General features: G+C 44.8%; 1 protein-coding gene across 3 annotated transcripts in view; it reads right to left on the reverse strand.

Annotated features, from left to right (window-relative positions):
* Positions 1-25550, reverse strand: part of LOC118850271 (serum paraoxonase/lactonase 3-like) — a 120656-nt gene that overhangs the window by 52946 nt on the left and 42160 nt on the right. For 2 of the 3 annotated variants that reach the window (XM_036759536.1, XM_036759537.1), the window contains exons 3-5: positions 8386-8441; positions 6167-6332; positions 921-1041 (exon numbers count right to left, since the gene is read on the reverse strand). In XM_036759536.1, the coding sequence (XP_036615431.1) occupies positions 921-1041; positions 6167-6332; positions 8386-8441 (343 nt within the window). The remainder of the gene's footprint in view (positions 1-920; positions 1042-6166; positions 6333-8385; positions 8442-25550) is intronic. The other variant, XM_036759538.1, reaches the window with a different exon arrangement.

Consider the following 25550-nt stretch of genomic DNA (forward strand, 5'->3'; position numbering starts at 1 on the left):
CTACATTATTCATTAAGCTTAATTCTATTACTCTGTGAGGAGAGGGCTTGCACAGAGTGGGGCCATCTGGACATATGTATCCTATGAAAACAAAACATGCCAATACAATTTTTTTTTTATCAGAGCCATAGCAGAAGAGGGATAAGAGGATTGGGTGAGGAAGTGGGGGGATGGGTTGGGAAGGACTAGATCTACGACTTCCCTGGAGTAGAGGACTGTGAATGGGGAGCCTTTCTCTACTCAAGCAGGTCAGCACCAGCTTGGTACCTGTCTGAAGACTTCAGAGCTGGGTGAGACACTGGGACAGTGACTTGGCCAGGGTCAGGCAGCCAGCAGATGTCAGAGGCAGACCTCTGACTCTGAGGCTAGCTTTCCATCCACTCTTCCAGGCTGCAGCTGAAGGACCATTAAGTCAACCAAGGGAACTTGAATAGCATTGAATAGCCAATTCTGGCTTCATTCTCCAGGGGTCACTGCTGGCTCATTTTTCCCAAAACTTTCTCTACTGTGCCCTAGGCCAGCTACTCTCTTTCCCCGCTCTCCCTCCCCAATTAGAAGTTAAGCTGCTTGAGGGCAGGGGCTGCTTGTATTTATATTCTCAGGGCTTAGTGCCAGACTAAGGAAGTACTTAATAAATGCTTGTTGATTGAAATACAACTCCCTTAAATTTCAGAGGAAGAAACTGAGGCACAGATAGAGAGGTAATCAGTAGCAGAGTTCAATTTGAAAATCAGGTCCTTTAGCCACATGATACTCAGCACACATTGCACCCCTGTGTGCTGGAGCAAGCTGCTGGGCAGAGAGACCATGGACGCCTTTGGCTAACTGAGGCTTTGCACTTGATAATCCTCTGGTCAGGGGGGAGAAATGTGGCCCACTGAGAAGCCCCAGGCCAAGGAGGAGAAGAGACCATCCTGTACCTGGAAAGCAGCTCATGAGTGATGGTTTTCAGGTGGAAGAGAGAATCGCCTTCAAACCGAAAGATTTCCACTGTGGATTTCATCTGGGGGTGATTCACCACATACAAGTACACGGCATTGTCTGAGGGAAGACAAGAACAGCCTCAGGAGCAGCTGGCTTTCTCTTGTTTCTTCCAAGAGTACAGAACCAGCCCATTCTCACCTCCAATGTCAGAGCAGAGCTCCTAAGCAACTTCCAATAAGCCCAGAATCATAATAATCCAGTTGTTCTCTGTTTCCTTGGCTGCAGCAGCAAGGTCTCCTGCCCCTTTTGTGTGCATGGGTGTCAACCAAGACTCTGCCCTGTCTGCCTTTCTCAACCTCCCTCCACACTCTTGCTTGGCAACCTCATAGGCTCAGAGGTCATTTCAAGGCTCCCAAATGTATATGTCCAGCCCGACATTATCAGCTGTCTTCTGGACATTTCCACTGGGATGCCCCATGAACACCTCAAACTCAACATGGTCAAATGAAGCTCATTATCTTTCCCTCCAGACCCACCCCTCTCCAGAACTTCCCACTGCTGACTCATACTGAACTGATGGTCCACTAAGCCCCTCAGATCTATTTCAGTAATGTGTAAGCACAATTTCCCCACCCTACACTTGGGAAGTTGAGTTTTTATTCCCAATTAAAATGTCAGATCTTCCATTTATCCTTGTTTGGTTTCACCTCCCATGGGGACATAAGAGCAAAGAAGGAAACTATCCCCACTGGTAAGGAGCTGACATTCAGGTGGAAAAGATGGAAAAGACCAGTCCATATAAAGATGTCGAGGGCACAGACAGTGACTCAACACCATGAGATACAAGGTGGTTTGGGAGGCAGGGAAGGAGGGAGGGCAGGAAGTACTGAGGGTCTGAGCAGTTGGGAAGAATCAAGACAGGCAGAGGGAATACTCTGGATCTGGCTCTGTGAAGTGACTTGCCCAGAGTCACATAACCTAGGAAGTGTCTGAGGCTAGATTTGAACTGAGGAAGATGAGTCCTGTACTCTTTGCACCAAGGTGCCACCTAGCAGCCCTGACGATATCTACAACCATAGCATCTTTTTTGGTGGGATTCTTTTTTTCCTCCTTCCAACCTACTTCCTGACTTTCATGGCTCCCACAGTGGTCTGGTCCAGGACACAATCTGATCAGTGTCCTCCTGGTCTGACTTCAGCAAGTTCTTGACCTGGGTTTAGGTCTGAGTGACACACCTGTGGGGTTGGCAAGGTTGAAGTGCCATAGACTGCTGCTGGGTGTGATCATCAGCCAGCTAGAGAGCTCTGTTAGGTCCAAGGGATCCCCTTTGGTCTGGCATTTGAGCCCTGATTATCATCCTTCAGGCTTCAGACTGGCAGGAGGCTGCAACTGAGAGGCACACCTCTTCTGCTTGCTTTCCAAATCTGCCAAGACAGCTCTTCACCCTAGATGCTGCCCCTTGGCCCAGGTACCCTGCTCTATACTGGAATTGTGAGCCAGAAATCAGTGACGAATGATACCCATTCCTGTGTCCTACCCAAGGTATGCAAGTGCAGGACATCTCCTTGTCCTGGACCTCACAGACCGCTCTGTGGAACATTTCCTAGTTAGATTCCATCCCCACTGTCTCTCTCTGTCTCTGTATGCTGCCCTGCCATAGAAAAATGACCCATTGTCATTTCTTTTTCTTGGGTTCCCCAACGTGAACTCTGTCTGGTGCATATCCTAGATCTGTGTGTGTAAGAGTTGTTTGGGGTGGAGCTAGGCTATACTTCTCCCTGCTGCTCCACCATCTTGGTTCTGCCTGCCCATCTCAGCCCCAGCAGCTGGCTAGGAGGAAGTCTGCTCAGGAGCTTCCTCTTTCTAGTCTTCTTGAATGCTTCCTGCCAGTTGTAAGGCCTCCCTGCCTTTTCCCTTCTCTGTGCTGCTGCTGCTGCTGTGAAGTGCAGAAAGCTTATAACTGCCCTAGTGTGTACAGAAGGAGAATACCCCTCAAAGCTTGAGCCCTGACCCCTACACAGGCTGACCTTCTCTCCTCCGCCCATCCTACTACCCAGGCCCAGTCCACCTGCCCCTCCCTTTGTTGGCTGGACATCAACTGGCCCTTACAGCCAACCTTGGAGAGAGGGAGGGGCTTCCCATTTTGAGGAAACTGAGGCCTGTGGTAAGCTTGGCTTCGGTCGCAGGAACTTTCACTTCCTGGACAGAGTCAGGAATCTGAGTCTGAACCTGGGAAAATTAAGGGAACCTCTGCTGATAAGGAATACCATGCTCTGCTGTGCTGCAGAGACAAAGCCCTGGGTTATAAGGAACCAGCACATGCCCAGTGAGTGCAGAAACAGTGGGGTGGGGAGGATTCTGGCTGGGGGCACTTCCAAGAGGCTGGAGTTCTTAGTTTTGGTTCCAGGCCAGAGGTGAGAACTGAAGGATCTGAGTCCCGAGGCACCACCCAACCCCAGGACTAGGGGCATTTATAAAAGCTACCCTGCTACAATTTTTTTTTAATGAGCAGGCAAAGGAGAATCCAACCATAGAGAGGTACTATGGGAATAGAGAAGACCAGGGATCATCTTCAGAGAAGGATACTGAAGCAAAAACCAAAGTCTCTCCTACCCTAGAGAATGCCATCAAATGGTCACCTGCCCAAAAAGAATTTAAAGAAGAACTTATAAAAAGACAAAATCAAATGAGAGAGGTTGAGGAATTTTCTTTTTAAAATAAGAGCAATCCAATAAAAACAAGGAGATTATGAAAAGAAAGTCAACTAAGTAGAAAAGAAGATCCAGAATCTTAAGGAAGAAAACAATTCCTTGAAAATGAGAATTAGGCAAGGGAGAGCCAGCAAAATTATAAAAGAGCCCAACATAATAGAATAAAATATAAAGAACGCAAAAATAGAAGAGAATGTGAAACATGAGAAAACAACTGATCTGGGGAACAGAAGAAAAAGAGAAGCCATAAGAATAACTGGACTACCTGAAAACTATGATAAAAAAATTGTGAAACAATAATACAAGAAATAATTAAAGAAAATTGTTCTGAAGTATTAGAACAAGAAGGGAAAGTAGAAATAGAAAAAACCCACTGATCACCACCTGAAAGACATTCTATGAGGAAAATCTACAGGATATCACACACAAATTCCAAAGTCCCCTGCTCAAGGAAAAAAATATTACATGCAATAAGAAAAAAACAACAATTTAAATAGGGTGGTGCCACAGTTAGAATCACACAAGACCTAGCAGTGGCTACACTAAAAGAGTTCAAGTCTTGGAACACTATATATCGAAGAGAAAAAGAAATAGGATTCCAGCTGAAAATATCATACCCAGTAAAGTTAGGTATAATCCTGAGTGAAAAAAAATTGGACATTTCATTAATTGTCAGACTTTCAGGTTTTGTTAAAAAAAATTGAACTTAAAAGAAGATGTGACATATAAGATACAAGAGAAATATAAGGTACGTACCAAAGACTAATTACAAGAGACTCAAAAGGACAGACTGTTTACCTTTCATATGAGGAAACGTAAAATGTATGTCTAGGATCAGGTAGTTCACAAGATAGACTGGGGTTGACCTGAGTATGATATGACTTTAAAAATTAAAACCATTTAGGAACAGCTAAAAAGAGTAATTATTTTATACAAATGAGGTACGAGAGGAAGACACAGAGGAGTTAGATAGGGCAGGAGGGTTGGTAGTTCTGAAAACCTACTTTCATGGAACGTGTTTAAGAGGGAACAATACAATACATACATACATATATATATGTGTATGTCTATTACATATATATACATACACATATATATACATATATATACATGTATATATATATATACATATATATATATATCGAGAGAGAGAGAGAGAGAGAGAGGTCTAAAAGTCTTCTAAATTCAGAAAAAAATAAAAGGCTAAGGGGATACAGAGGGGGAGAGGATATCAGAGGGATCTTTAGAGGGGAGGGTGATGGAATAGGTTAAAGGGGGGTATAGAAGAGTGTTTAGATGAATAGGAATGGGAGGATAAGGGAGGGATCCTTGGAGGGGGCCTTAGGTCAAGTAATATGAGGGCAAGGTAGCAGGTAGAAGTAATGTAGGGGAGTCAGGAGAGACTGGAAATAAAGAGATACCCACACACATAAAATAAAGATCAGGAGCAGAATTTATTAGGGAAAAAGCAGGGGTAGTAATTATGACCTCGAAGTGTAAGCTAAAATAGATTTAATTATTATAGGAAAATAGGGAAACTACACTACACGTCAGCCATTTTAGTCAATATTGGTTTAGACTATTTGAAACAACTGGACCATATAAGGTGCGAATATTGCTGTGATGTAGAAAATGATGAGTTGGCAGACATAGAAAAAATGGAGGCTCGGACTTATGAAGGAAGAGATTACCCCTCTCAGAGAAACAGAGGACAAATAAGTACATTACAATTTGCATAGATATATATGAAGGCATATGTCTATATGAGTATGATTACAGATATCTAAATATGTATGTGAATGTAGGTGTATGTATGTATGTGTATATGCATGTATATATCTTTATGTGTGTATGTTTATATGTGTTTATATATATATATGCATATATATATATATATATATATATATAAATTTGTGATTATACGCACAATTAATTGTACCTTCTTGGGGGGTGGGAGAAAGAGGAAAAAAGAACAGAGTAAAATTGCACAGCAGAGAACAAAAGAAAGTTTCCAAGGAAGCAAAGAAAAGCTATGCAGCTCTGAACACAATGCATAGTATTTATTATAGGCTTTCCTGAAATGGAAAGTTACTGCTGTGTATTTTGAATCCTCTCTTAAGTTCTGCTGTGCACATGGTAATGCTTTTTTTCCTTTTGTATTTAAGTTTAAAATGTATTTCTATTTCTATTTCTTACTATGTATTTAAGTCCAAAATAAATTAATTTTTTTTTAAAAAAGCTCTGGATTCCATTTCTTTGGGGCAGTGGTCCACTTCCTGCTCTGCCTTTGGGCCAGGGCGGAGCACTGCATCTCTCACCCAAGGATTTGTAGTCACCTCTTCTGAATTCTCTGAGGGCATCTCCCAAGGCAGAGATGGTTTGTAACAGCAAAGACCTGAGAGTGTTCTTGGGGCAATATCCTGAATCCTGAAGGACTGAGCTCCTAATGGCTGCTCCACAAGCTGCTCTCCTCCTGCCAGCACCTCCATGCCGGGCCCATCTCAGCCCTTCTAGAGGTGCCCAGAGCTTACCTTTGTCAACAAAGGTACAGATCCCATGGGGACTGAATGACTGCACATCAAACCCATTCCTGATTGGCAGGGCCCAGGCTTTTGGCTCATCCTCATTCAGGTCCATCAGGAAGATTTCTCCAGGCTTATCCGGTGCAAAACTGTGGAAACCTGGAAATTTTAACCCCTTCCAAAACCAGAAAACAGAAAATTGATGCAAATAATTGGCAAATACTTGAGCTTTGAAGGCTCTCTAGAGAGACAAAGGCACTGCCGTGCCCTTCAGCCCCAAGGTCCCCAAGTCCATCCCCTTCTTCCCTCCCCTCCCTCCCTGGCCCCCACCCCCACCCCCGCTTGTGCCCCAGGTGAGTGATAGAAGGCAGGGAATAAGCATTGGTCCTGGGCTGAGAGCATTACAAACATTATCTGATTTGATCCTCATGACATGCCTGCTATTCCCATCTTACAGCTGAGTAAACTGAGGCAAATAGGACCTACTCAGGTCTCCCAGCTAGAGAGTGTCTGAGGTTAGATTGGAACTCAGGTCTTCTGGGGCACTGGGGCAAAGTCCACGAGCACCAGTGACAGAGGGAAGGGAAGGGAGAAGGGAAAGGAAGGGGAGGAGGAGAGTCAGAGAGGTGTGGACAAGGAGGGAGGAGAAGGGAATCTGGGCAATGTGGGTGGGATAGAGAGGGCCACACCAGGAGGGCAGGCCATGCTTTGCATTCCCTCCACCCAGTTTCCTCATGGTTATCCATGGTACCATGCTGCCTTCGCTCCGCTGGAGGCACAGCCAGGTAAAGGCTCTCTGGCTCAGTGGTCTCAGACTAACCAGGTGGTGAATGAAAGGCCCCATGTGGCCCCAGCAGCCTCCCACCTCTGAGCTCTCTCTGTGAGCATGTTGGGAAACTGACTCTACCAAAACCTTCTAGGAAATGGCAGTCTGAGCCAGGCCCCTCTTTGCCTCTTGGACCTACTGGGAGTCCTGCACATTGTCCAGCCCCATCGGGGCTGTGGGGAGCAGAGTCCTGGGTGTTTCTAGGCCCAAGAAGGAAGCCTCAGGAGAGTGAGGACACAGCTTTCCCCTTGGAGAGCACACAGCCTAGTAGGAGAGGTGGTCCATATGGCCCAGGCTGAGTGCAGAATACTTCCAGGAGCGGCTGCCAGAGGTCAGAGGAAGAAGGACCTCCATAGGCTGGGGGACTGGGAGAGGCCTTGTGAGGCAGCAGGAGGCTGGGCCACTAAGGCAGCAAGGAGTTATCGGTGAGGACATTGAGGGGGACAAAGGAGCAGGAAAGGGAAGAGATGGATCCCGTATCATTGAGTGGAAGTCTGTAAGCCAAAGAGAGGGCATTCTGGGGAGACTGGGGGCCTGACTCAAGAGCTTGTTCCTTCTACTCTGTGTGTGACAGAGCTAATGAAGGGTGGTGACCAGATAGCTGGACCTGAGGTACTCAAGGACATGAAGACTTTGGGACTAGACTCTGGGGCAATAGGGAGCCTCTGAAGGATTTAGAGAGGAGCAGTAAGGAGTCTAAAACAGGCTGTTAGAATGATTTCTTTGACAGGCCTAGGTGAAAAGGAGGTAGGAGGAGCCAGTAGAAGCTAGGGAACCAATGGGGAGGCTGTTGTCATGGCCCAGGAGAGGCGTTCCTGACCTATGCTCTCCGTGGTCCTGAGGACCAAAGACCCTCAGACCTGCTCCAAAAGGAACCTGAGCAAAGCACTTAGCACAGGACCTGGCGCATAGTAGGTGCTGTATCAATGCTAGTTATTATTATTATTATTATTATTATTATTATTATTATTATTGGAGCTATAAGGGACATCTCTCAGAGGCCACCTGGTCCATCTCCCTCTTTTATCAAATGGAGAAAAGCGGGAAGGGAACAATCATTTGTAGAGCACCTACTATGTGCCAGGCCCTGTTCCTTGTTTTCCAGTGGGGGGAACTAAGATAAACAGAGGTGAGATGACCTGCCCAGGACCACAAAGTGAGAAAGTGTCTGAGGCAGAATTTGAACTCAGTTCTTCTGTCCACAGGCCCAGTGCTCTGGGCAATGTAAAGCCACCTTGCTGCCTGCTGCCTCGGTGGGGGCAGGAGCCTGCTACCCATGGACTCACTTGCTTATGCCCCCTCTCCTCTGTCTTGCTTTGAGGCAGATGTGTGCCCAGCTGCATGCCCACCCGCCTCAGTGGGAGTTCTCCTGAGGTGTCTTAAGGAGAGAGTAGTGACTCACAGTGCTGATGAAGGCCAGTCCACTGGGCAGGATATCGATGTCCTCAGAGCCATTCTCTGTGGGAGAAGACCAGAGTCAGGGACAGTTCTGAAGACTCAGAAACTTGGGAAATGCAGTACTTCTTGGCAATCCCCCTTCACAGAATGCAAATTCCTTCCCGGGCTTCAGCAGAATCACTGCCACACCCCACCTTGGGGCACCTTCTTATTTCCCTGGGACCCCACCCCCCTCCCCTGCCTTGGATGTCTGAGACCCGTGGCCTGGGCTGGGTCTTCCTATTGGTGGCTAGGTCCCAGCACCTCTGTGAGGGGTTACATGTATCTGGTCTGACTTTTTTGTCCCTCCCAGTCTTGGCTGGCTGGACCTCTGAACATAGTTGGAACTTGATAAACATCCATTGTCCCCTCAACCAGCACGCTGTGATGGAAACACTTTTCAGAATGGGCTGTAACCACTCCCTTCTTCAGCCCTCCTTCAGACATCCATGAATGGGCCAGGAGAGGAGAGAGGAGAGGATGCAGATAGGATCTACAGCCACTCCCTAAACAGGCCAGACCCATATAAAGCAGCTGCCCCAAACCTGCTGTCATCCTTGCTCTCTACTTGGCTTCCAATATGGGGTGGGGGAGCACCATGGAGTGTTCTGGCCTCAGAAACCAGCCAGAAGCCAAGGAGGGAAAATGAGCTGAGACACTGGTGAGATCCCCACCTCCACCACCCCATGGGGTGAGGGGAGCATCTGAAGATGAGGCTGGAATGAGGGCAATAACCAAAGGAAACACGTTCGATGTGGTAGAGTTTTAAATGGGAGGGGAGTGATTAGGGAAGCCCCTGGTCAGCTGGACCCAGGCTCAGTCATCCGTTTTGTCCCTGAGAGCAGAGGTGTGCTCATCAATCACACAGAATCAACCAATCAACATTTAGTCAGTGCCAACTGTGTGCCATGCATTGTGCTAAGTGCTGGGGATAGAAAAGAGGTAAAGACAGACCCTGCCCTCAAGGAGCTTCCAGTCTAAGGGGACCCTGAGCTCTTGACATGGATTTCACCGTGGGCTCTTCCCTTCCTCACATCTGTCTGTTTCAGCTCAGCAAATTTTGACAAGGTGTTTGCTGCTCAGGCTCAGGCTGGGGTGACAGCTTTGGGAGGGAACCAATGGGGAGGCTGTTTTCATGGCCCAGGAGAGGTGGTACTGACCTATGCTGTTTGTGGTCCTCACAACCAAAGGCCCCAGATCTAGACCAAAAGTAATCTGGGCAAAGCACTTAGCACAGGGCCTGGCACATAGTAGGTGCTCTATCAATGCTAGTTAGGGCCTTGCTAAAGACACATTCATTGGTGAGGGAGTAACCAGGTGCTGCTGGCTGGGCATTGGCCCCTTTCTTTGGGAGGTACCTCAGTGCAGCAGATGGGGGATGGGGAATGGCGAAGCCACCACCTCCCTTGGACTCTAGCAGCATGGTCCTCCTGAGCCGCCTGGGGGAGGGGGCATGGTCCCAGAAAAAGTCAAGTGAGGAAAAGCTGCTGGACCAGACTCAGAGGGCCCAGAGAATAGAGGCTGGCACTTCTGGGTTACATGGCCAGCAGGAAGGAGGAGCTGACATTTTCTTTGATCCTTGTGATGCCTCAAACCTTTCAAACCAGGATTATGTGTAAGAGATCATGCCTAAGGCATGAAGATATCCAACCATCACAGCTCAGGCATTATTTACCCTTTGAAGAATGTATAAAGAAAAATAAAACACTATATGAATGGGCCAAGTCTCTGTAGTTCAGACAAAGGACTAAGGATAACTTCCTTGTAAAGCAATGCAAAGACAATTGTCAAGCCTCCAAATCTCTTTTTCAAGGAAAAACTTCCTTTTCATTTTTCTGTCTTTGTCCAGGCTTCTCTTAGAAGAGACCAGCGTGAAGGTTCAGTATGAACCCATTACTAATGTGGTTGTATCCTGCTTTCCTCTATGTGCAAACTGGCATTAAAATATGTAAATAGAGAAATGAGCCAAGTCTAAATGCCACATGCTGTGCACTTGTCAGAGTCCTGGATGTAGTGGACCAACAGCTCTCCTTAGGTGTGGTAATAAGGAAATGGTTAAAAGCCCGACATTCCAAAAGGGAAGTTTCCCTTTAGATGAGGAGCTGCCATGTAACGTAAGGGATCTGTGAGCTGGATCACTCCCATTTGGATTTGCCCTAAGTGCAGTCTCTGGTCCCATATAATTTTGACTATTTCATTACAATATTTGTACTCTGTTACGCAGTCTGAATAGTCATGTGTTATCAGAAAAATGTCATTTTCCCTCTTATGTTGTTAAAAAAAACTGCATTCTTAAAAAAAATCTGATGAGGTAAAATTCAATGACCTGATAGAAGAAAAAGTCAATCCCTATTCCCTAACACAAGTAGTCAGCCCCACCCCATGACCCCAACATTGCACTCCCACAAAGCTGCTCAAGGGGCAGCTAAGTAGCACAGTGGATAGAGAGCCAGGCCTGGAGTCAGGAAGACTCATCTTCTGGAGTTCAAATCTGACCTCAGATACTTACTAGCTGTGTGACCCTGGGGAAGTCACTTAACCCTATTTGCCTCAGTTTCCTCATCTGTAAAGTAAGCTATGGAAGGTAATCGCAAACCACTTCATTTATCATTGGAGCAGCTAGATGGCCCAGTGAGTAGAGGACCAGCCCCGGAGTCAAGAAGACCTGTGTTCAAATCTGGCCTCAGACACTTGACACACTTACTAGCAGTGTGACCTTGGGCAAGTCACTTAACCCCAATTGCCCCCACCAAAAAAAAAAGCTGCTCAAAGAGGAGGGACAGATCTCAGTTTCTGTCCCTGACCTGTTTGCACTGCCTTGGAAAACAAAAAGGAAGAAATCTGCTTGTCCTGGGTGGGAGAGCAGCATAACAGTGATCTGTGCTACAATAGAGTTCAGACAGAGGCAACCCAGGCAGCGCACTGGAGAAGACCCCAGCATCCATCTGGGTCCATTCTAGCCCCCAGAAGTCATCCTTGGCAGAGACTATGTAAATTGCCCAGAGTGAGTGGATTCTGAGGTGCTTTGAGATCCAGCCCTTAGGGAAACCGCCATCAAAGGGTAGAAAGTGTCATAAAGTGAGCAATATAAGAGGAAAGACTGAACTTAAGCATCTACAGAAGAAAACTGGAGGAAGAACTTGAGGAAAAACAGATTAACCAAGAGGGCAATAGGAATAGCAGATGGGAACATGGCCACAAGTCTGGAATCTGCAAAAGAGTATTACAAGACCAAGCAATGCCTCCTAATCAGGCAGAGGATTCTGTGGATTCCTAAAAGAGCATGAAACCACAACACAGGAGTCCTGAGTGGTTTAAAAGAGAAAGCAGAATTGGGAAAGCAGAATCAGGATGGGACAGCAGAAATATTTTCCAGAAGAGAAAGCATAAATCCAAGGAAATAAGTCTCCCCAAAGAAACAAAAGGGAGAATTGAGGAAGGGGAAGGCAAATATGAAGAAACGAAGGACAATCTGGAAGAAGAGACTTGAATGATCTCCCTGTAAGCAAAACATAATGATCGCAAAGAAGGATACATAGAAACAATGTAAGGATTATAGGTCTCCCAGAAGAACAGGACAAGTCACAAAAACTTGAACAACAATGCAAGAAATTTCTGACCACTGAAAACAAAATGTCAATCTAAAGATTCCACAGATCTCTCACACGGAAAGAAGCTAGGCTGCAAACTCTGGGACATAGAGTGGTTAAACTGGACACTTCCAATGATAAACAACAAACTTTGCAAGAGGAGGCCCATTAGGTACAGAGAGAGGGAAATTCAAATAACCTGAAACTCTTCTGTACCCCTAGAAGGCTGGAATGGAATAAAGAGTTACAGGGAGCTAAAGATGCAGCCCAACCTACACTGCAAGTCTGAACTTTACCACAAAAGAAGATAGACCTTTGGTTAAAAAACAGAGGGGTGTTTAACACATCTCACAAAAGAAAATAAGACCTGAACAAGTGACTTGTGTTGGAAACATTCCAGACAACAGAATTACAAGGAGAGTAAGTAAATGCAGTGACCAAGAATGATGACAAGTACAAATTAACAACCACCAAGATATTTCTTTCTAAATGAACCCAACGAGACCAAGGTAAAAGCAGAAGTCAAATAGATGTGGCGGTACAGAAATGGGAGAGCCAGCCACCTGCAGGTGAACCACTGTTTCTTTGGGGGACTCTGTTACACAATGGGAACCCTCCATTAATGAAGAGAGGGGAGGATGGAAACAGAGGGGGAATATGTGATGCAACCTAATCAGCTCAAAGTTGAATAATGAAGGGTAAATAATGTCTGCCATCTCTCAGGAAGAAGAGGGGCTACAGGAGAATGGGTGAAGAGGGAAAGGGAGGGGTGAAACAGGGGGAATGTAGGGGAATTCCACTGCAGAAAACTCCCATGGGGGGAAAGAGATGAAGACCTTACATTGGGTATAATATTCAGAGATTTAGTGCATACAGAGACCCCCATCCTGTCCTCAAGGAGTTGGCATTGTAATAGAGGAACACAGCTCATTAAGAGGGCTGGAATGGGGGCAACCTGGAGGGGTGGGTGGCTTGGCTGATAGCTAGTAGCCAGGAAGCAGCGGAGGCAGTCACCTATCAGGTCCAGAGCAGAATCCAGGCTTCTGACGGGGGGAGGTGGGGCTGAAGGCTAGAGTGAGAGCAGAATGGTTTGGAACTCTTGAGGATGTTTCCCTGAACCTTGGGCTCCCCAAAGCTGGTCTGAAGCAGAGAGAAGGCCAGGGAGGGCTCCATGCCCCCCAGGTGCTGTGTCCAAGGAGGGCTCCCACTTATATCACCTCTGACCTCTGATCAGTTTTAATCCTACTCAAGTTCCCTTCTAAAAGCCAATGCCCCTGTCAGGAAACATCATAGAAGCTGAAATTTCAAGCAAGAAAGAGCCCAACTCCCTCATTTGACAGGTGAGGAAACTCAGGCAGCCCAAGGTGGGGGTGGGGAAGCAGTGGCAGAGCCAGGCTTCAAGCCTTCCAGGGCAGGGCTAATGCTACATGACCAACCACTCTCTGTCCTCAGAGGTCTTATCAATAACAGAAGCACCTGGCTACCATAGGAGCAGAAAGGGGCAAAGCGAGGGCTTGGGAAAGAGAGGGAGCAGGAGGATGGAGGTGAGAGGGCACTAACCACCAGAGAAGTGGGATCACAGAACCATGGGATTTGGGAGCTGGGAGAAACCTCAGTGATCACTTGGGCCAACCTGTAGCTGAGCAAGAATCCCTCCATCTGTTGTGTACTGGAACAGTAATATTGTCCCATGAACAATGGTGAATGAGTTAGCTCTTCTCAGCAATGCAAGGATGCAAAGACAATCCCAAAGGACTCATGATGAAAAATGCTATCTGCCTCCAGAGAAAGAACTGCCCCTAGTAAACCTAAAGTTTGGGGATCATAAAGAAGACATAATATTCTTGGTAGACACAGGGACAGAGAGATCTTCCCTTTGTACACTACCCATTGGGGTAAAAATTGGGAGAAAAATCCTAAAGGTTATGGGAGTTAAGGGTGAGGATTTCCAGGTACTGATCTTAGACTGGACCCCTATCTATTGGAAGGGTCAACAGGTTTTCGCTCAATTTTTATATATATCAGAAGTAATAGGATCAACAACTCCTATATGTGGTACCCTGGAAATGCAATTGATGTCATCTGAAATTTATTGTTTCTAGATTTCTAAAATTCTCTTAGATTGTGAAGTTTGAGAAGACCATTGTGATTTTAATCCGAGTTTAAGATATGTGAATTGGGTGCTTTTAAAGGATGTGATGAAAATTTGATAATTCTAAACTGTCATTTTTGGTTTAGAAAGGTATTTACCTAGACTGAAATGGGTAGTTCAAATTTTACATACATAATAATGTTTAGGGCATTATTACATTATGTTAGGGCCGCATTAGGTTTAAGAAGTTGGATAATTGCTATTACCTAAGAAATTATAACTTCCAAGTTTTGTCTGGAAGTTCAATTGAAATTGTTTTTGCTATAAATCAAGCATTTATACAAAGGCCTTGTTGGGTCCTCCTGTCAATTCAGGATACATTGTGAATGGTTGAAAATGTGGTTTTATAAATTTTCTTACAATGCTAAGAGAATTGGGCCTTAGAAATTAAAATGTTACCACTAGTGATTAAAATAATTTCTCTTGTAATCTAGAGGTTAGATTAGGAATTGTACTTAGTTAAGAAATTGATGTTGTTAAGTGAATCAAGGATTTTTGGATATTCATTCTTGTGTAAAGTTTTCAGGGTAGAGGGATTCCTATGGACAAAGGGTATGTAATGTATAGAAACTAAGTGTTCTCCCCATTACAACACCTTTTTGACTAAAGAATTTTGTGGTATCTGGAAATTGTGTAATAACAAAGAATTGAGTTGTTATAATACTTTGAAAAATACAGGGGCGTGATTTTCAAGCCTGTATCATCTAAAGATATATTTATGTATGTTAATCTGGAGGTTTATGGACTAATTGGTGATGGCACTTTGGGAATTTGAATTAATCCCAATGTTTAAAGGTTATTTTGCTTTAAGAAGGAGACACATCTCATTTTAGAGCTGTAAAATACTTTTGAAAAATGTTCTGTAAAATCTTTTTGTATAATTTTTAGAAGGCCTGCTGAATTTCTACCTGTAAGCTAATTGGTTGCAGTTCAAACCTGTTGAGACTGGGTGCTGATTAAATCCTGGAAAGAAACTAAGCTTCAGCCCAGCTGGGAGGGACCGTTCCAGGTACTTCTCACTACAGAGACCGCTATACAAACTGCTGAGAAAGGGTGGACTCAATACACCAAGGTAAAAGGACCTGTGGGGGAATCCCAAGAATGGACTATTAAGGACAATTCCGACCCCTTGAAGATTATTCTACACCGGAAGGGAGAGGGACACCGGGAGAGAATGGACTAATAACCTTTGTATTAATATTGTTTCCATTATCTTGTTAATCATTCAGTATATACCAGCTTCAATGAAGGATGGAGGGATTATTCCACTAGTTGAAAATTAGGAATAGTGGGGATAACAGGGACAGTGGCATTTTTTTTTCCTTCCATCAGAATAAGGGGGGAGGCATAAGGGAAAGCACAGGCTTATTTCTTCCAGAAAAGGTAAAAGAGAGGTAAAAATTAGGCAAGAAAATGAGATCCAGATACACTCCTACTGTCCTGGTTACTTGGATTGCTCTGACCATTGGAGCCCCTATCTCCCCTCCATGGAAGGAGGAGAATAAGTTTACTCAACTGATGGAAGTCATTGCCAGAACTTTTAATGTAACCAATTGTTGGATCTGTGGGGGTCCACAACAATTTGAAAATTGGTCCTGGGTACCTGTACCTCTGAGTCCGGCCTGGGTCCTTAGTAATCGGTCTCTTCCATACCAGACCTAATGACCTCTTGTGGTATAAGGCTTATGAGTAAGGGTAATACAGGTCGGAATTTCTGGCACTCGGTAGCTATAGCAAGGTGTCAAGCAGAAAGAAAAACTAGTGGAATACTCCTGGATCCTTATAGACAGTGGGGATGGGATAATGGTTCTTATTTTGGACATTTTGATACTTTTTGGAGTAAAAGTAACAAAACAAGTAGCCCCCAGGTAGAAAAGTGTGAGTGGAGAAGGACAGAGCAGCTGTGGAGGTGCCAATATCGAAGGAATGGAACCAGGTCTTACCAAGGAGGGCCCTTGGGGTTCCAAGATAAGCAATATTATCCCTTTCTTTGGAATGCTTCCAAAATACACAAGACAGAGCGACCAGCCCTAAAAGGACATTAGTGGATTTGTGGCCATACGGCCTATGCCCATCTCCCTTTAAATTGGACAGGGGTGTGCTATGTGGGGTTGGTTAGACCAGAATTTTTCTTTTATAGCAGGATAAGAAGGAAAAAAAATTGGGAATACAGCTATATGATGATCTAATGCCCCCAAGTGAGAGGTTCAAGCGGGGGATAGAGACTTCCCTAACAGTCACCAGGGATGCCAATGGGTGGGGAGATGAGTGGCCCCCACAAAGAATTGTTCAAACCTATGGGCCTGCTACATGGGCCCAGGATGGGAGTTGGGGATACCGAACTCCAATCTATATCCTCAACAGACTTATAAGATTACAATCTGTGGTAGAGATTATCACCAACCAGACTGCCGAGGCATTGGACCTACTGGCTGATCAGGCTACCCAAACCAGAGAGGCTGTCTTATTATTTGCTAGCAGAAGAGGGAGGTGTTTGTGGGAAACTCAACCTCTCTAGTTGTTGCATAAAAATAGATGATAATGGACGGGCTATAAAAGAAATTACTAATAGTATCAGGAAACTACCACATGTCCCAGTTCAGACATGGACCAGTCCATTCAGTCCTTGGTCTGATTGGTTCAAGGGTCCCTGGTGGAAACAAATTATTGGAGTCTTCCTGCTAGCATTATGTGGCCTATTCTTGTTACCTCTATGTATACCCTGTATTATACAATTGCTTACCAAAACTGCCATTCAGGGTATGGGGGCGGTATATTTTAATGAAGGAGGGAGGGTAAAAATGTTGATTGTAAAAACAGATGATGGGAAAGATGATGAAGAATGTGAATTAATGTTAAAACAAATTGAGAATAGGAGTGAATAAGAAGTGTGGGAGCAAAAATCCGAAAAGGGGGGGGGGGAGAAGTTTTATGAGATAATATTATCGAATCATTATCCCATAGACTAAGGCTGGGATTTAAAGTTATATTGTATCTTTGTGGGATAGGGTCCTTAGATGTTTTAAAGTGATATAAGAGCAATTAGGTATTGATACAAATAGTGTAATTAATCACTGGAACTAAATCAGAGACATCTTCAGTTTGGGGAAAGGAATTTCAAAGTAAGTCTCTTTAGGAGAGGTAAGTTGTAGAATTGTGTTGATGGAAAAAGTTAAATGTGGATTCGAATTCATTCCATCATCTAAAACATAAAGAGAAAAATTATATGGTTCAATTCTTTCAGATCAGGTATAATTAGACAAGAATAGAGAAATAGAGGAGAAACTGATGCAAATGTGTCAGAGCAGTAACTTATGATCTTAATGGGAAGATTTTATGAACAAGGGAGGAAATGCATGCAAGCTATTTAGAGCTAGCTTTAAGGATGTTCCTGAAGCAATGTGACTTTATAGTCACCAATTATTGGAACTTGTCATTCAAAGACTTAACAGAACTGTTAACTGACTGTTTTTCTGAGTCTAACTCCAGGTGTGAGTATCAAGGAAGGCTGACCCAAGATGCCAGCAGCCCTGTGGGAGGGCAGGCATGAGCTGCAGGTATGATTTCTTGGCAAAGTTGAGGGGGCAACTGTTCAGCATGTGCTGAGGTGGGACTGTCTTGACCTGATGCCTCAACTGAAACCTGGCAGACTAGGCCTGGCTCAATGCAGCTTGCAGTTTGACACAACCTCTGCCTGGAGTTGACAGGAAGCTGGGGAAAATATGGTCCCCTTACTCTAAGTCCCTACTCTCTTGGTGGCAAATTTCTATAATCAGAAGGTTTTATAAATCTATTAAAATAATTGATTATGGAACATCTTAGATTACTCTAGGACTGGGACTAGTGTTAAGTTAGGTTTTCTTCTTGGAAATGGTATGGAGACAATTAGGTCAAGGGCTTGTGAGGATATTTTGGTATTTGGTTAATATCATGCTTGTCTAAAGCTTTGTTACAATTAGTAATGTTAAAAGAAGAATGGCTTGTGGTTTATTTTGTAAATGCCATCAAAGAAACATGGCATGACTAAAAGTTTATGATGTTAAATGTACTGTGTTAAGAATTGGGTTATCTAATGTATTTATGTATGTGCTGGAGTCTGCTGTTAATTCCTTAGTGAAATATCATCCTCCTGGTGAGGAAATGTTAATGTAAAGCATGTTAAGTAAACTATATAAAGAGTTAATGTAAAGTATGAGGAACTGGGTTCTGGCGTAAAATTTCTTAAACATGGCAATTGGCCATGTTTAAGTTCCAATTTTGAATTTGTAAAAATGATCAGGGTATAAGGATTAGAAAATTGTGCCAAGGTAACTTTTGTAGGAGAATGGAAAGAAAGCTGGTTCCTACAAGAAGGCAAGAAGAAGATGCTGGAGATGGCTGGAACAAATACCAAGGACCAGAAGACTTCACTGATGTTCCCTGCCAGACAGCTTATGGGAAGAGACTTTTGAATCTTAAAGGGACGGTTGCATTATTGTTTTCTTTTGGGTCTCTGTATCTGTATTTACAAAGGGGACTGCCCCCTTTGATTCGTCAATGCGTCCATCAATCCTTCCCATATTTAAGGGGGTGATGATTAAGGAGAAAAATTCAGATGAGAAAGAGTAAGGGAATATTAAAAATGTGGAAACAAAAATTTGAATAAAAGAAGAGGGGGAAATTGTAAGAAATGGGAGGAGGAGTTTTGTTTCCACAGAACTAAAGGTGTGCTTCCCTGCCCTCCCCCACCCCAGCTTTAGCAGAGACCAGGCCTCAAGGTCAGTCAGGTAAGAGGTCAGAGGCTTATACGCATGTGTATACTTTTTGAGAAGGCAGTCTAGGGAATTAGAGAGGCCAAACCCACTTGAACCAGTTCAAGCTTATCTAGGCTCTGGTCTTGGTCAAGAATCCAGGCCTACTGATTTGCATAATTTGCATATGTTAAAGAGGGAAAGTAGGAGAAGTAAAAGAATATATTTTAATCCTAAACTAAGACAAGGAAAATCTAATTAACTTCACTTTTGCTTCTGTATCCTTATTATCCTATTTATATAAACTGTATAACCTAGGAAAACTATGTAAAAAAACAAAGATTGTAAACTAATCATGACTCTAGCAGGAGTGGAGGGAATGGTTACCCCTGCTCCTGCAGCTGTATCAGTGTGAGTGTTCCCGTGAGCACTATACCCACTCTCTCGGGGAACGTAATAAAATGCCTTCTTCTGCCCACTCTGGTCTTGCGTTCTTTGGGTGTGAATGGGCAAATCACATGGCTTTTCCTAAGGTCAAGTGAAGGGAAGCAACAGGCAGCGGAAGCTCGCCAGGCTTACTCCTGGATCTTATTTTGGGGTGTCCTGTGATCCCCACTGCGGTGTTAAGAGGGCTACCACTCTGGATTCCCTTGAGGAACCCTGTGGTCTGCATGGCCTTCTTAAGGGGACATCACGTGGGACTTCTGGCCCTGTCTCGGGAGCCTTGTGATCTTACTGCCATCCTAAGGGGCCATCACTTGGGTCCTCCTTAGGGTCTGACCCCTAAGAGGCCCTGTGATCCCCACAGATTAAGGGATGGCTACCACTGGGTCTTCCCCTGGGAGTCCTGTGGTCTGTACAGCCTTCCCTAGGGATTATCACAGGGCTCTTCCTCAGGACTTTGGCCCTGCCTAGGAAGTCCAGTGATCCCCAAAACTATGTTTCTCACAATAAATGTAATGGGGAGGAGAATAAAATATTATTTAAACAAAAGGAATCCCTAGATCTTTAATATTCCAGGAATGGCCACCCAGCTTCCACTTGTGAGTGTGAACCTACCCCTTTCTCCAAGGTAGCCACCTTTCATATCTGGATAGCTTTAACAGTTAAGAACTTCTTTCTGTCATCTAGCCTCAGTTGGCCCCTCTGAAACATCATCCCATTGCTCCTGGTTGGCCAGAAGAAGCCCACTCCCTCTGCTAAAGGACTGGAAATTGACACCCTTCTGTGCCAATAGTGTGGGAGGGTTTCCAAAGCAGTTCTGTCAGCTAGGCGGAACCCTCGTCACCTGGGAGAATCCAGCCTTCCCCAGACATGCTCTAGCTTCCTCACGGCCTTTTCTTTTAAAAATATTGTATTTGTTTTAATCATCCAAAATTTGCCTTCTCACTCTCACCCATTTCCACCCCCTTCGTTGAGAACACAAGAAAAATGGAAACTCATCATAGACATCAAATCGTCAATCAAAACAAATGCCCACATTGACTATGTCCTAGAGAAGTATCTTACTCTGTAGTGTGAGCCTGCCTCTCTATCAGCAGGTGGGCAGCAGATTTCCTCATTAGTCCTCTGGAGTCCTGGTTGGTCACTGTGCTGATGAGTTTAGCACAATAGTATCCATTTCCATACCACATCTTCTTCCTCCTTTCCCCAAATGATGGGCCCTCTCTTAGATTCTCATTCTTTGTTACCTCTGAAAGAGTCATAAATATTTTTGTGCATTCACAGAATTTGTTTTGCTTAAGAATAGTCCCTCCTTTAACCTACTTCCCCCTCCACTCCCTCTCTCTCTCTCTCTTTCTTTCTCTCTCTCTCTCTCTCTCCCCTCCTCCTCCTCTTCCTCCTCTTCTTTTCTTTCTCCTTTTCCTTCTTTTCTTCTTCTTCTTCTTCTTCTTCTTCTTCTTCTTCTTCTTCTTCTTCTTCTTCTTCTTCTTCTTCTTCTTCTTCTTCTTCTTCTTCTTCTTCTTCTCCTTCTCCTCCTCCTCCTCCTCCTTCTTCTCCTCTTCTTCTCCTCCTCCTCCTCCTCCTTCTTCTCCTCTTCTTCTCCTCCTCCTCCTCCTTACCCTTGTTCTTCTTCTCCTCCTCCTCCTTCTTCTTCTCCTTCTCCTCCTCCTCCTCCTCCTCCTCCTCCTCCTCCTCCTCCTCCTCCTCCTTCTTCTTCTTCTTCTTCTTCTTCTTCTTCTTCTTCTTCTTCTTCTTCTTCTTCTTCTTCTTCTGCCTCTTCTTCTTCTCCTTTTCCTTCTTCTTCTTATTCTTCATCCCTCCTTTGGCAAGTTCGGATGAGAGTGAGGTTCTAGTACACACCTTCCTTTCTCTTCATGCCCCCTTCCATGTATTCCTCTTCTTCTCTCTTTCCATTCACCCCCACCACCATAAGATCATCAAGACACAACAGCCACTTCCGAGCCTTGTCTAATTGTGCTCCTTCTTTTACCCTGAAGATGATGGGGCTCAGAGGGGAAGCATGTAATATCTCCCCATATTTGAATGTGAACACTTGATCTTTGTTTAGTCTTCAGTCATTGTTCATTCATGTTGGCCTTTTAATGTTTCTCTTTGCTCTTGCTTTTGAACTTCAACTCTTCTCTCTTTTCATTAGGAATGCTGGAAGCATTTCACTTCATTATCCTCTGTAGTATTATTCTCAGTTTTGCTGAGTAAGTTATTCTTGCCTTCTGGAATACTGTATTCCAAGTCCTCTTGTCCTTTATAGTGGGGGCTGCTAAGTCATGTGTGCTGTGATCCTGCCTGGCTCTGTAGGACTTGAATTCTTTCTGATTGCTGCATTTTCATGTTGATCAGGAAGTTCTGCATTTTGTCTGTGATGTTCCTGGGAGTTTTCATTTGTGGGTTCCTTTTAGGAAGTCGCTGGTGGATTCCTTCTGTTTCCACTTTGCCCTTTGGTTCTAAGACATGTGAGTAGTTTTCTTGACTTCTTGAAACAGGATGTTTAGACTCTTTTTTGGTGGTCATGTTCAGAGAGCTCAGTGACTTTTCATTTTTCTCTCCTTGATCTTCTTCCCAGGATAGTTGTTTTTCTATGAGATATTTTACATTTTCTTCACTTTGCTTTATTTGAATATTTCTTGCTGTTTCATGGAGTCATGGGATTCTATTTTGTGCATTTGAATTATCAGGGAGTTTGTTGTTTGGGCAGGTTTTGTGCCTCTTGTGACAAACTGTTCATTCCCTTTCCAATTCTTTCTTCCATTGGTCTAGTTGCTTTTCCATTCCCTCCAACCAGCGCTCTCATTTCCATTTAGAAAAACATTGTAACCTTTTCAAAACTCTTCTTTTATCTCTCTCAGGCATTCTAGTTGCATTTGTACCCAAAGAGTGTTTGTCTCTGCAAATTTCTGACCTAGATTTGGATTGGTGTAAAACAGACTCTCCTAAAAATTAGGAACTCAAAATCTTATAAAAGCGAATGTTGGAAACTATCTTTATACATAATTGAAAAGAAACCTCAAAATACTATTAAACGGAAAAATAAAATAACTGTAGACAATAAAAAGAAGAATAGACTCCCCTCCTGTTTTTCCCCCCACCCCCAATCAGCCAGCTGGGAAAATCTGTTGGGTCAACGGCAGAATTTTAGGCTCTCTTTGGTCTGGGACTGCTGCCCTGGTTATTCTTCTGCAGCCTGGGCCAGACGCTGAAAGTGAGACCCTGCTTCATACCTGATATCTGAGCCATACCACTGCTGCTGCTAGCTTCTGAGCTTACCCTTTTCTCAGGACACTACCCAGGGTCAGGTCCCCTTCTCACTCTGCCCTGGATTTGCAACCTAGGAGGAGGCAGTGTGTAACCAAGCTGCCAGTTGGCACCTGTATCCACCACAGTGCTGTAAGGACTTTTTGTAAAGCTGGTTCCCATAAGAATTTGGATGCTATACCACTTGATGCATTATGTTAATTAATGATATTTCTTCATTGTCTATGGTGCCTTTTAGCAGGATATAGTTTCTTTCCTTATCTCTTTTAATTCAATCTGTCTTTGCTTTTGCTTTGTCTGAGATTAGGATTGCTACCTGTCCTTTTTTCTTTTACTTCAGCAGAAGCATACTATATTCTACTCCAGCCTTTTACCTTGACCCAGTGCGTATCCTCCTGCTTCAAACAGACAAACTGGGCTGAGCCTAGTTCATGGTTTTTCCTGGAATAGATCCTGGCCAGAGCACTAGAAACCCAGGCCAGGGCTGCCTCTTCTAAAATAGCCAGACAAGGAACCTCTCCTGTCCTCAGGAACTATTTAGGCTTCAGACCAAAAGGCACTGACTGACTGCAGAGTAACTTTTCAAGGTGACTTTGTTGGGAAGCAGCCAATGAGGGAGCAGGGCAGGGTGGGGCTGGGAAGGAACCCATGTACATAGTTATCTAAGGTCTCTGATGAACTGCAAAGCCTTTTGTGGACTGCTCAGTGCTTGGTCAGGTTTAAAGGGTCTTTATGGATGCCTTAATGAAATTCACTGTGATCTTCCACCATGGCTACTCTTAATCCTGTATTTGAAAGGGCCCCCACGTGGGCACCATACACTGACTGGCCTTAGGGTTGATGCTGATATTCTAGGCTATGACTATTCAAGGAGAGTTCATTAGTCCTCCAGGAAGGCCTGTGTGGAGGCTGAGAAGGGTAAGTAAGCAAGGAGGACCACCGTCAGGGAGATTATAGCCTTGGAGCTCCTGAGTGTAAGGCAGAAGGAATAGCTTGGGGTGCTAATCAGTGAACGGTCTAGCCGACAGCTCAATAAGCTTCAAGGGTCACCACCCAGGGTCCGCTCCAAACCGATCAAAAGCCTCTCTTACCTCCTCTCTCTGTCTCTGTCTCTCTCTTCTCTCTTTTTCTGTTGGACTCTGTCACTCCTCTCTCCCTTGTCTCTGTCTCTGCCTCCCTCCTCTCTCTGTCTCTCTACTCTCTCTGACTCTGTCTGTGTCTGTCTCTCTCCCCTCTCTGTCTCTGTCTCTTTCCCCTCTCTGTCTCTGTCTCTCTCCTCTCTGTCTCTGTCTCTCTCCTCTCTGTCTCTCCCCTCTCCCTTCCCCCTTCCCCCTGCTAGTCTGCCTCTGTTTCTCCTTCTTCCCCTGCTCCTTCACTTGTTTGGTTTCCCTCACTGTCCCTGTTTTTCTCCCTTTGCCTTCTCCTACCCCATCTTCAGTCTCTTTTTCTCTCATCCTTTGTGTGATTCCCTCTGTGTCTCCTCCATTTCCCCTTCTCCCTTCCCTCCATCCAGCATTTGAGATTCTCCTCTACCCTCCCTACTCTTCATACTTCCTGTTCTTCTTTTCTTCAAGGGGCATAGCATAGAACAAGAGTTTGTGTGACAGCAACCAACTGATCCATTAAACATTGATTACCCACTTGTTGTGTGAGGCGCTATGCTTGGCATTGTCTCTGTATCCAGCCTGCCCTCCAGGGACTAACATGTGTACATCCACCCACCCATGCATCTATTCATCTACCTACCCATCTGGCCATTGTCCATATCTATCTACCTATTTATCTCTCCATCCATCCATCTACTTCTCTATTACCTAACCATCCATCCATCCATCCATGAATCCGTTTACTTTCCACCTCTCTCTCTCCTGACTTACCCATTGACTTATCTGTCCATCATCTATATTTATCTATTTTTCCAATTCTAAAATACCACAAACACATTATTAATGAGAACTCAAAAACGGGTTTTTGGTTTTCTAAAAAAAGTGAAACTCAGTCAGAATCACCTTGATCTGCATCGACCCTTTCATTCTTACTCTAGGCTAGGCTCAGCTCTGCAGTTAAAGGATTGGCAGAGGACTGGATGGACAGGAATTGGAGGCCTTAGACACTTCAGGGAGGCTGGCAGAGAGAAGAAAGCATGGTGTCTCTCCTGGACACAGCCCTGCCTGCCTAGGAAGTCAGAAAACCTGGCTTTCAGTCTTGCTTTGTCACTAACTTCTACATGACCCTGGGAGAGCCAGGCTGTGAATGCTTGGGCTTCCTGCCTACTTCTTCTGGGCAGGCTGTGCTGGTCCCCAGACCTGGACAACTAAGACAAAAACAGAACAGCCCCTGCCCTCCTAACATTCTACTGGGAGTATACAAGGTATCTGTGATGATCCCTCCCTTCTCCTTATAGAGAATGCAGTGTTCTCCCAGGAGGGTAATGCTCTGCACAAAGCAGGCTAGAGCTCTGGGAAGTCAGAGGAGGGAGAAGCTACTGGGGTCATCCAGTGGGGGACGGCTTTCCTCACTCTGAAGGCTCTGATGCTGAGCACCAGTTTTGACACCCAAAGACCACCAGGATCCAGCCCTCCTGCACTGGGTGGGTGGGACTGAGAGGAGTCCCAGCCTAATTCGGTGTGGTTCCTTCCTGAGACCCAAACATTTTGTCAGCCAATTGTGGGCCACAGGACCTGAGGTAGGACTCCCCAGAGCTGTAATGAGGACCTCCAGTCAGGGAATAATCCTTAATAACGTCATGATGCTATGCCTGAAAAGAACAAACCAAAGCCAGTACTTGGTTTCTGGGGTAGGAGGGGGCAGGGTGTGTGATGAGGTACCCTCAACAAACAGGGATAATACAGACAAGCACTGGGAAAGCATCTGGGAAAGTTGCAAGCCAAGGGATGAGAGGCAGGGAGAACAGGCATTCCACATGGAAGGCTCTGGTGGACCT

The sequence above is a fragment of the Trichosurus vulpecula genome, chromosome 5 (genome assembly GCF_011100635.1).
Source record: "Trichosurus vulpecula isolate mTriVul1 chromosome 5, mTriVul1.pri, whole genome shotgun sequence".
NCBI classification, from domain to species: domain Eukaryota; kingdom Metazoa; phylum Chordata; class Mammalia; order Diprotodontia; family Phalangeridae; genus Trichosurus; species Trichosurus vulpecula.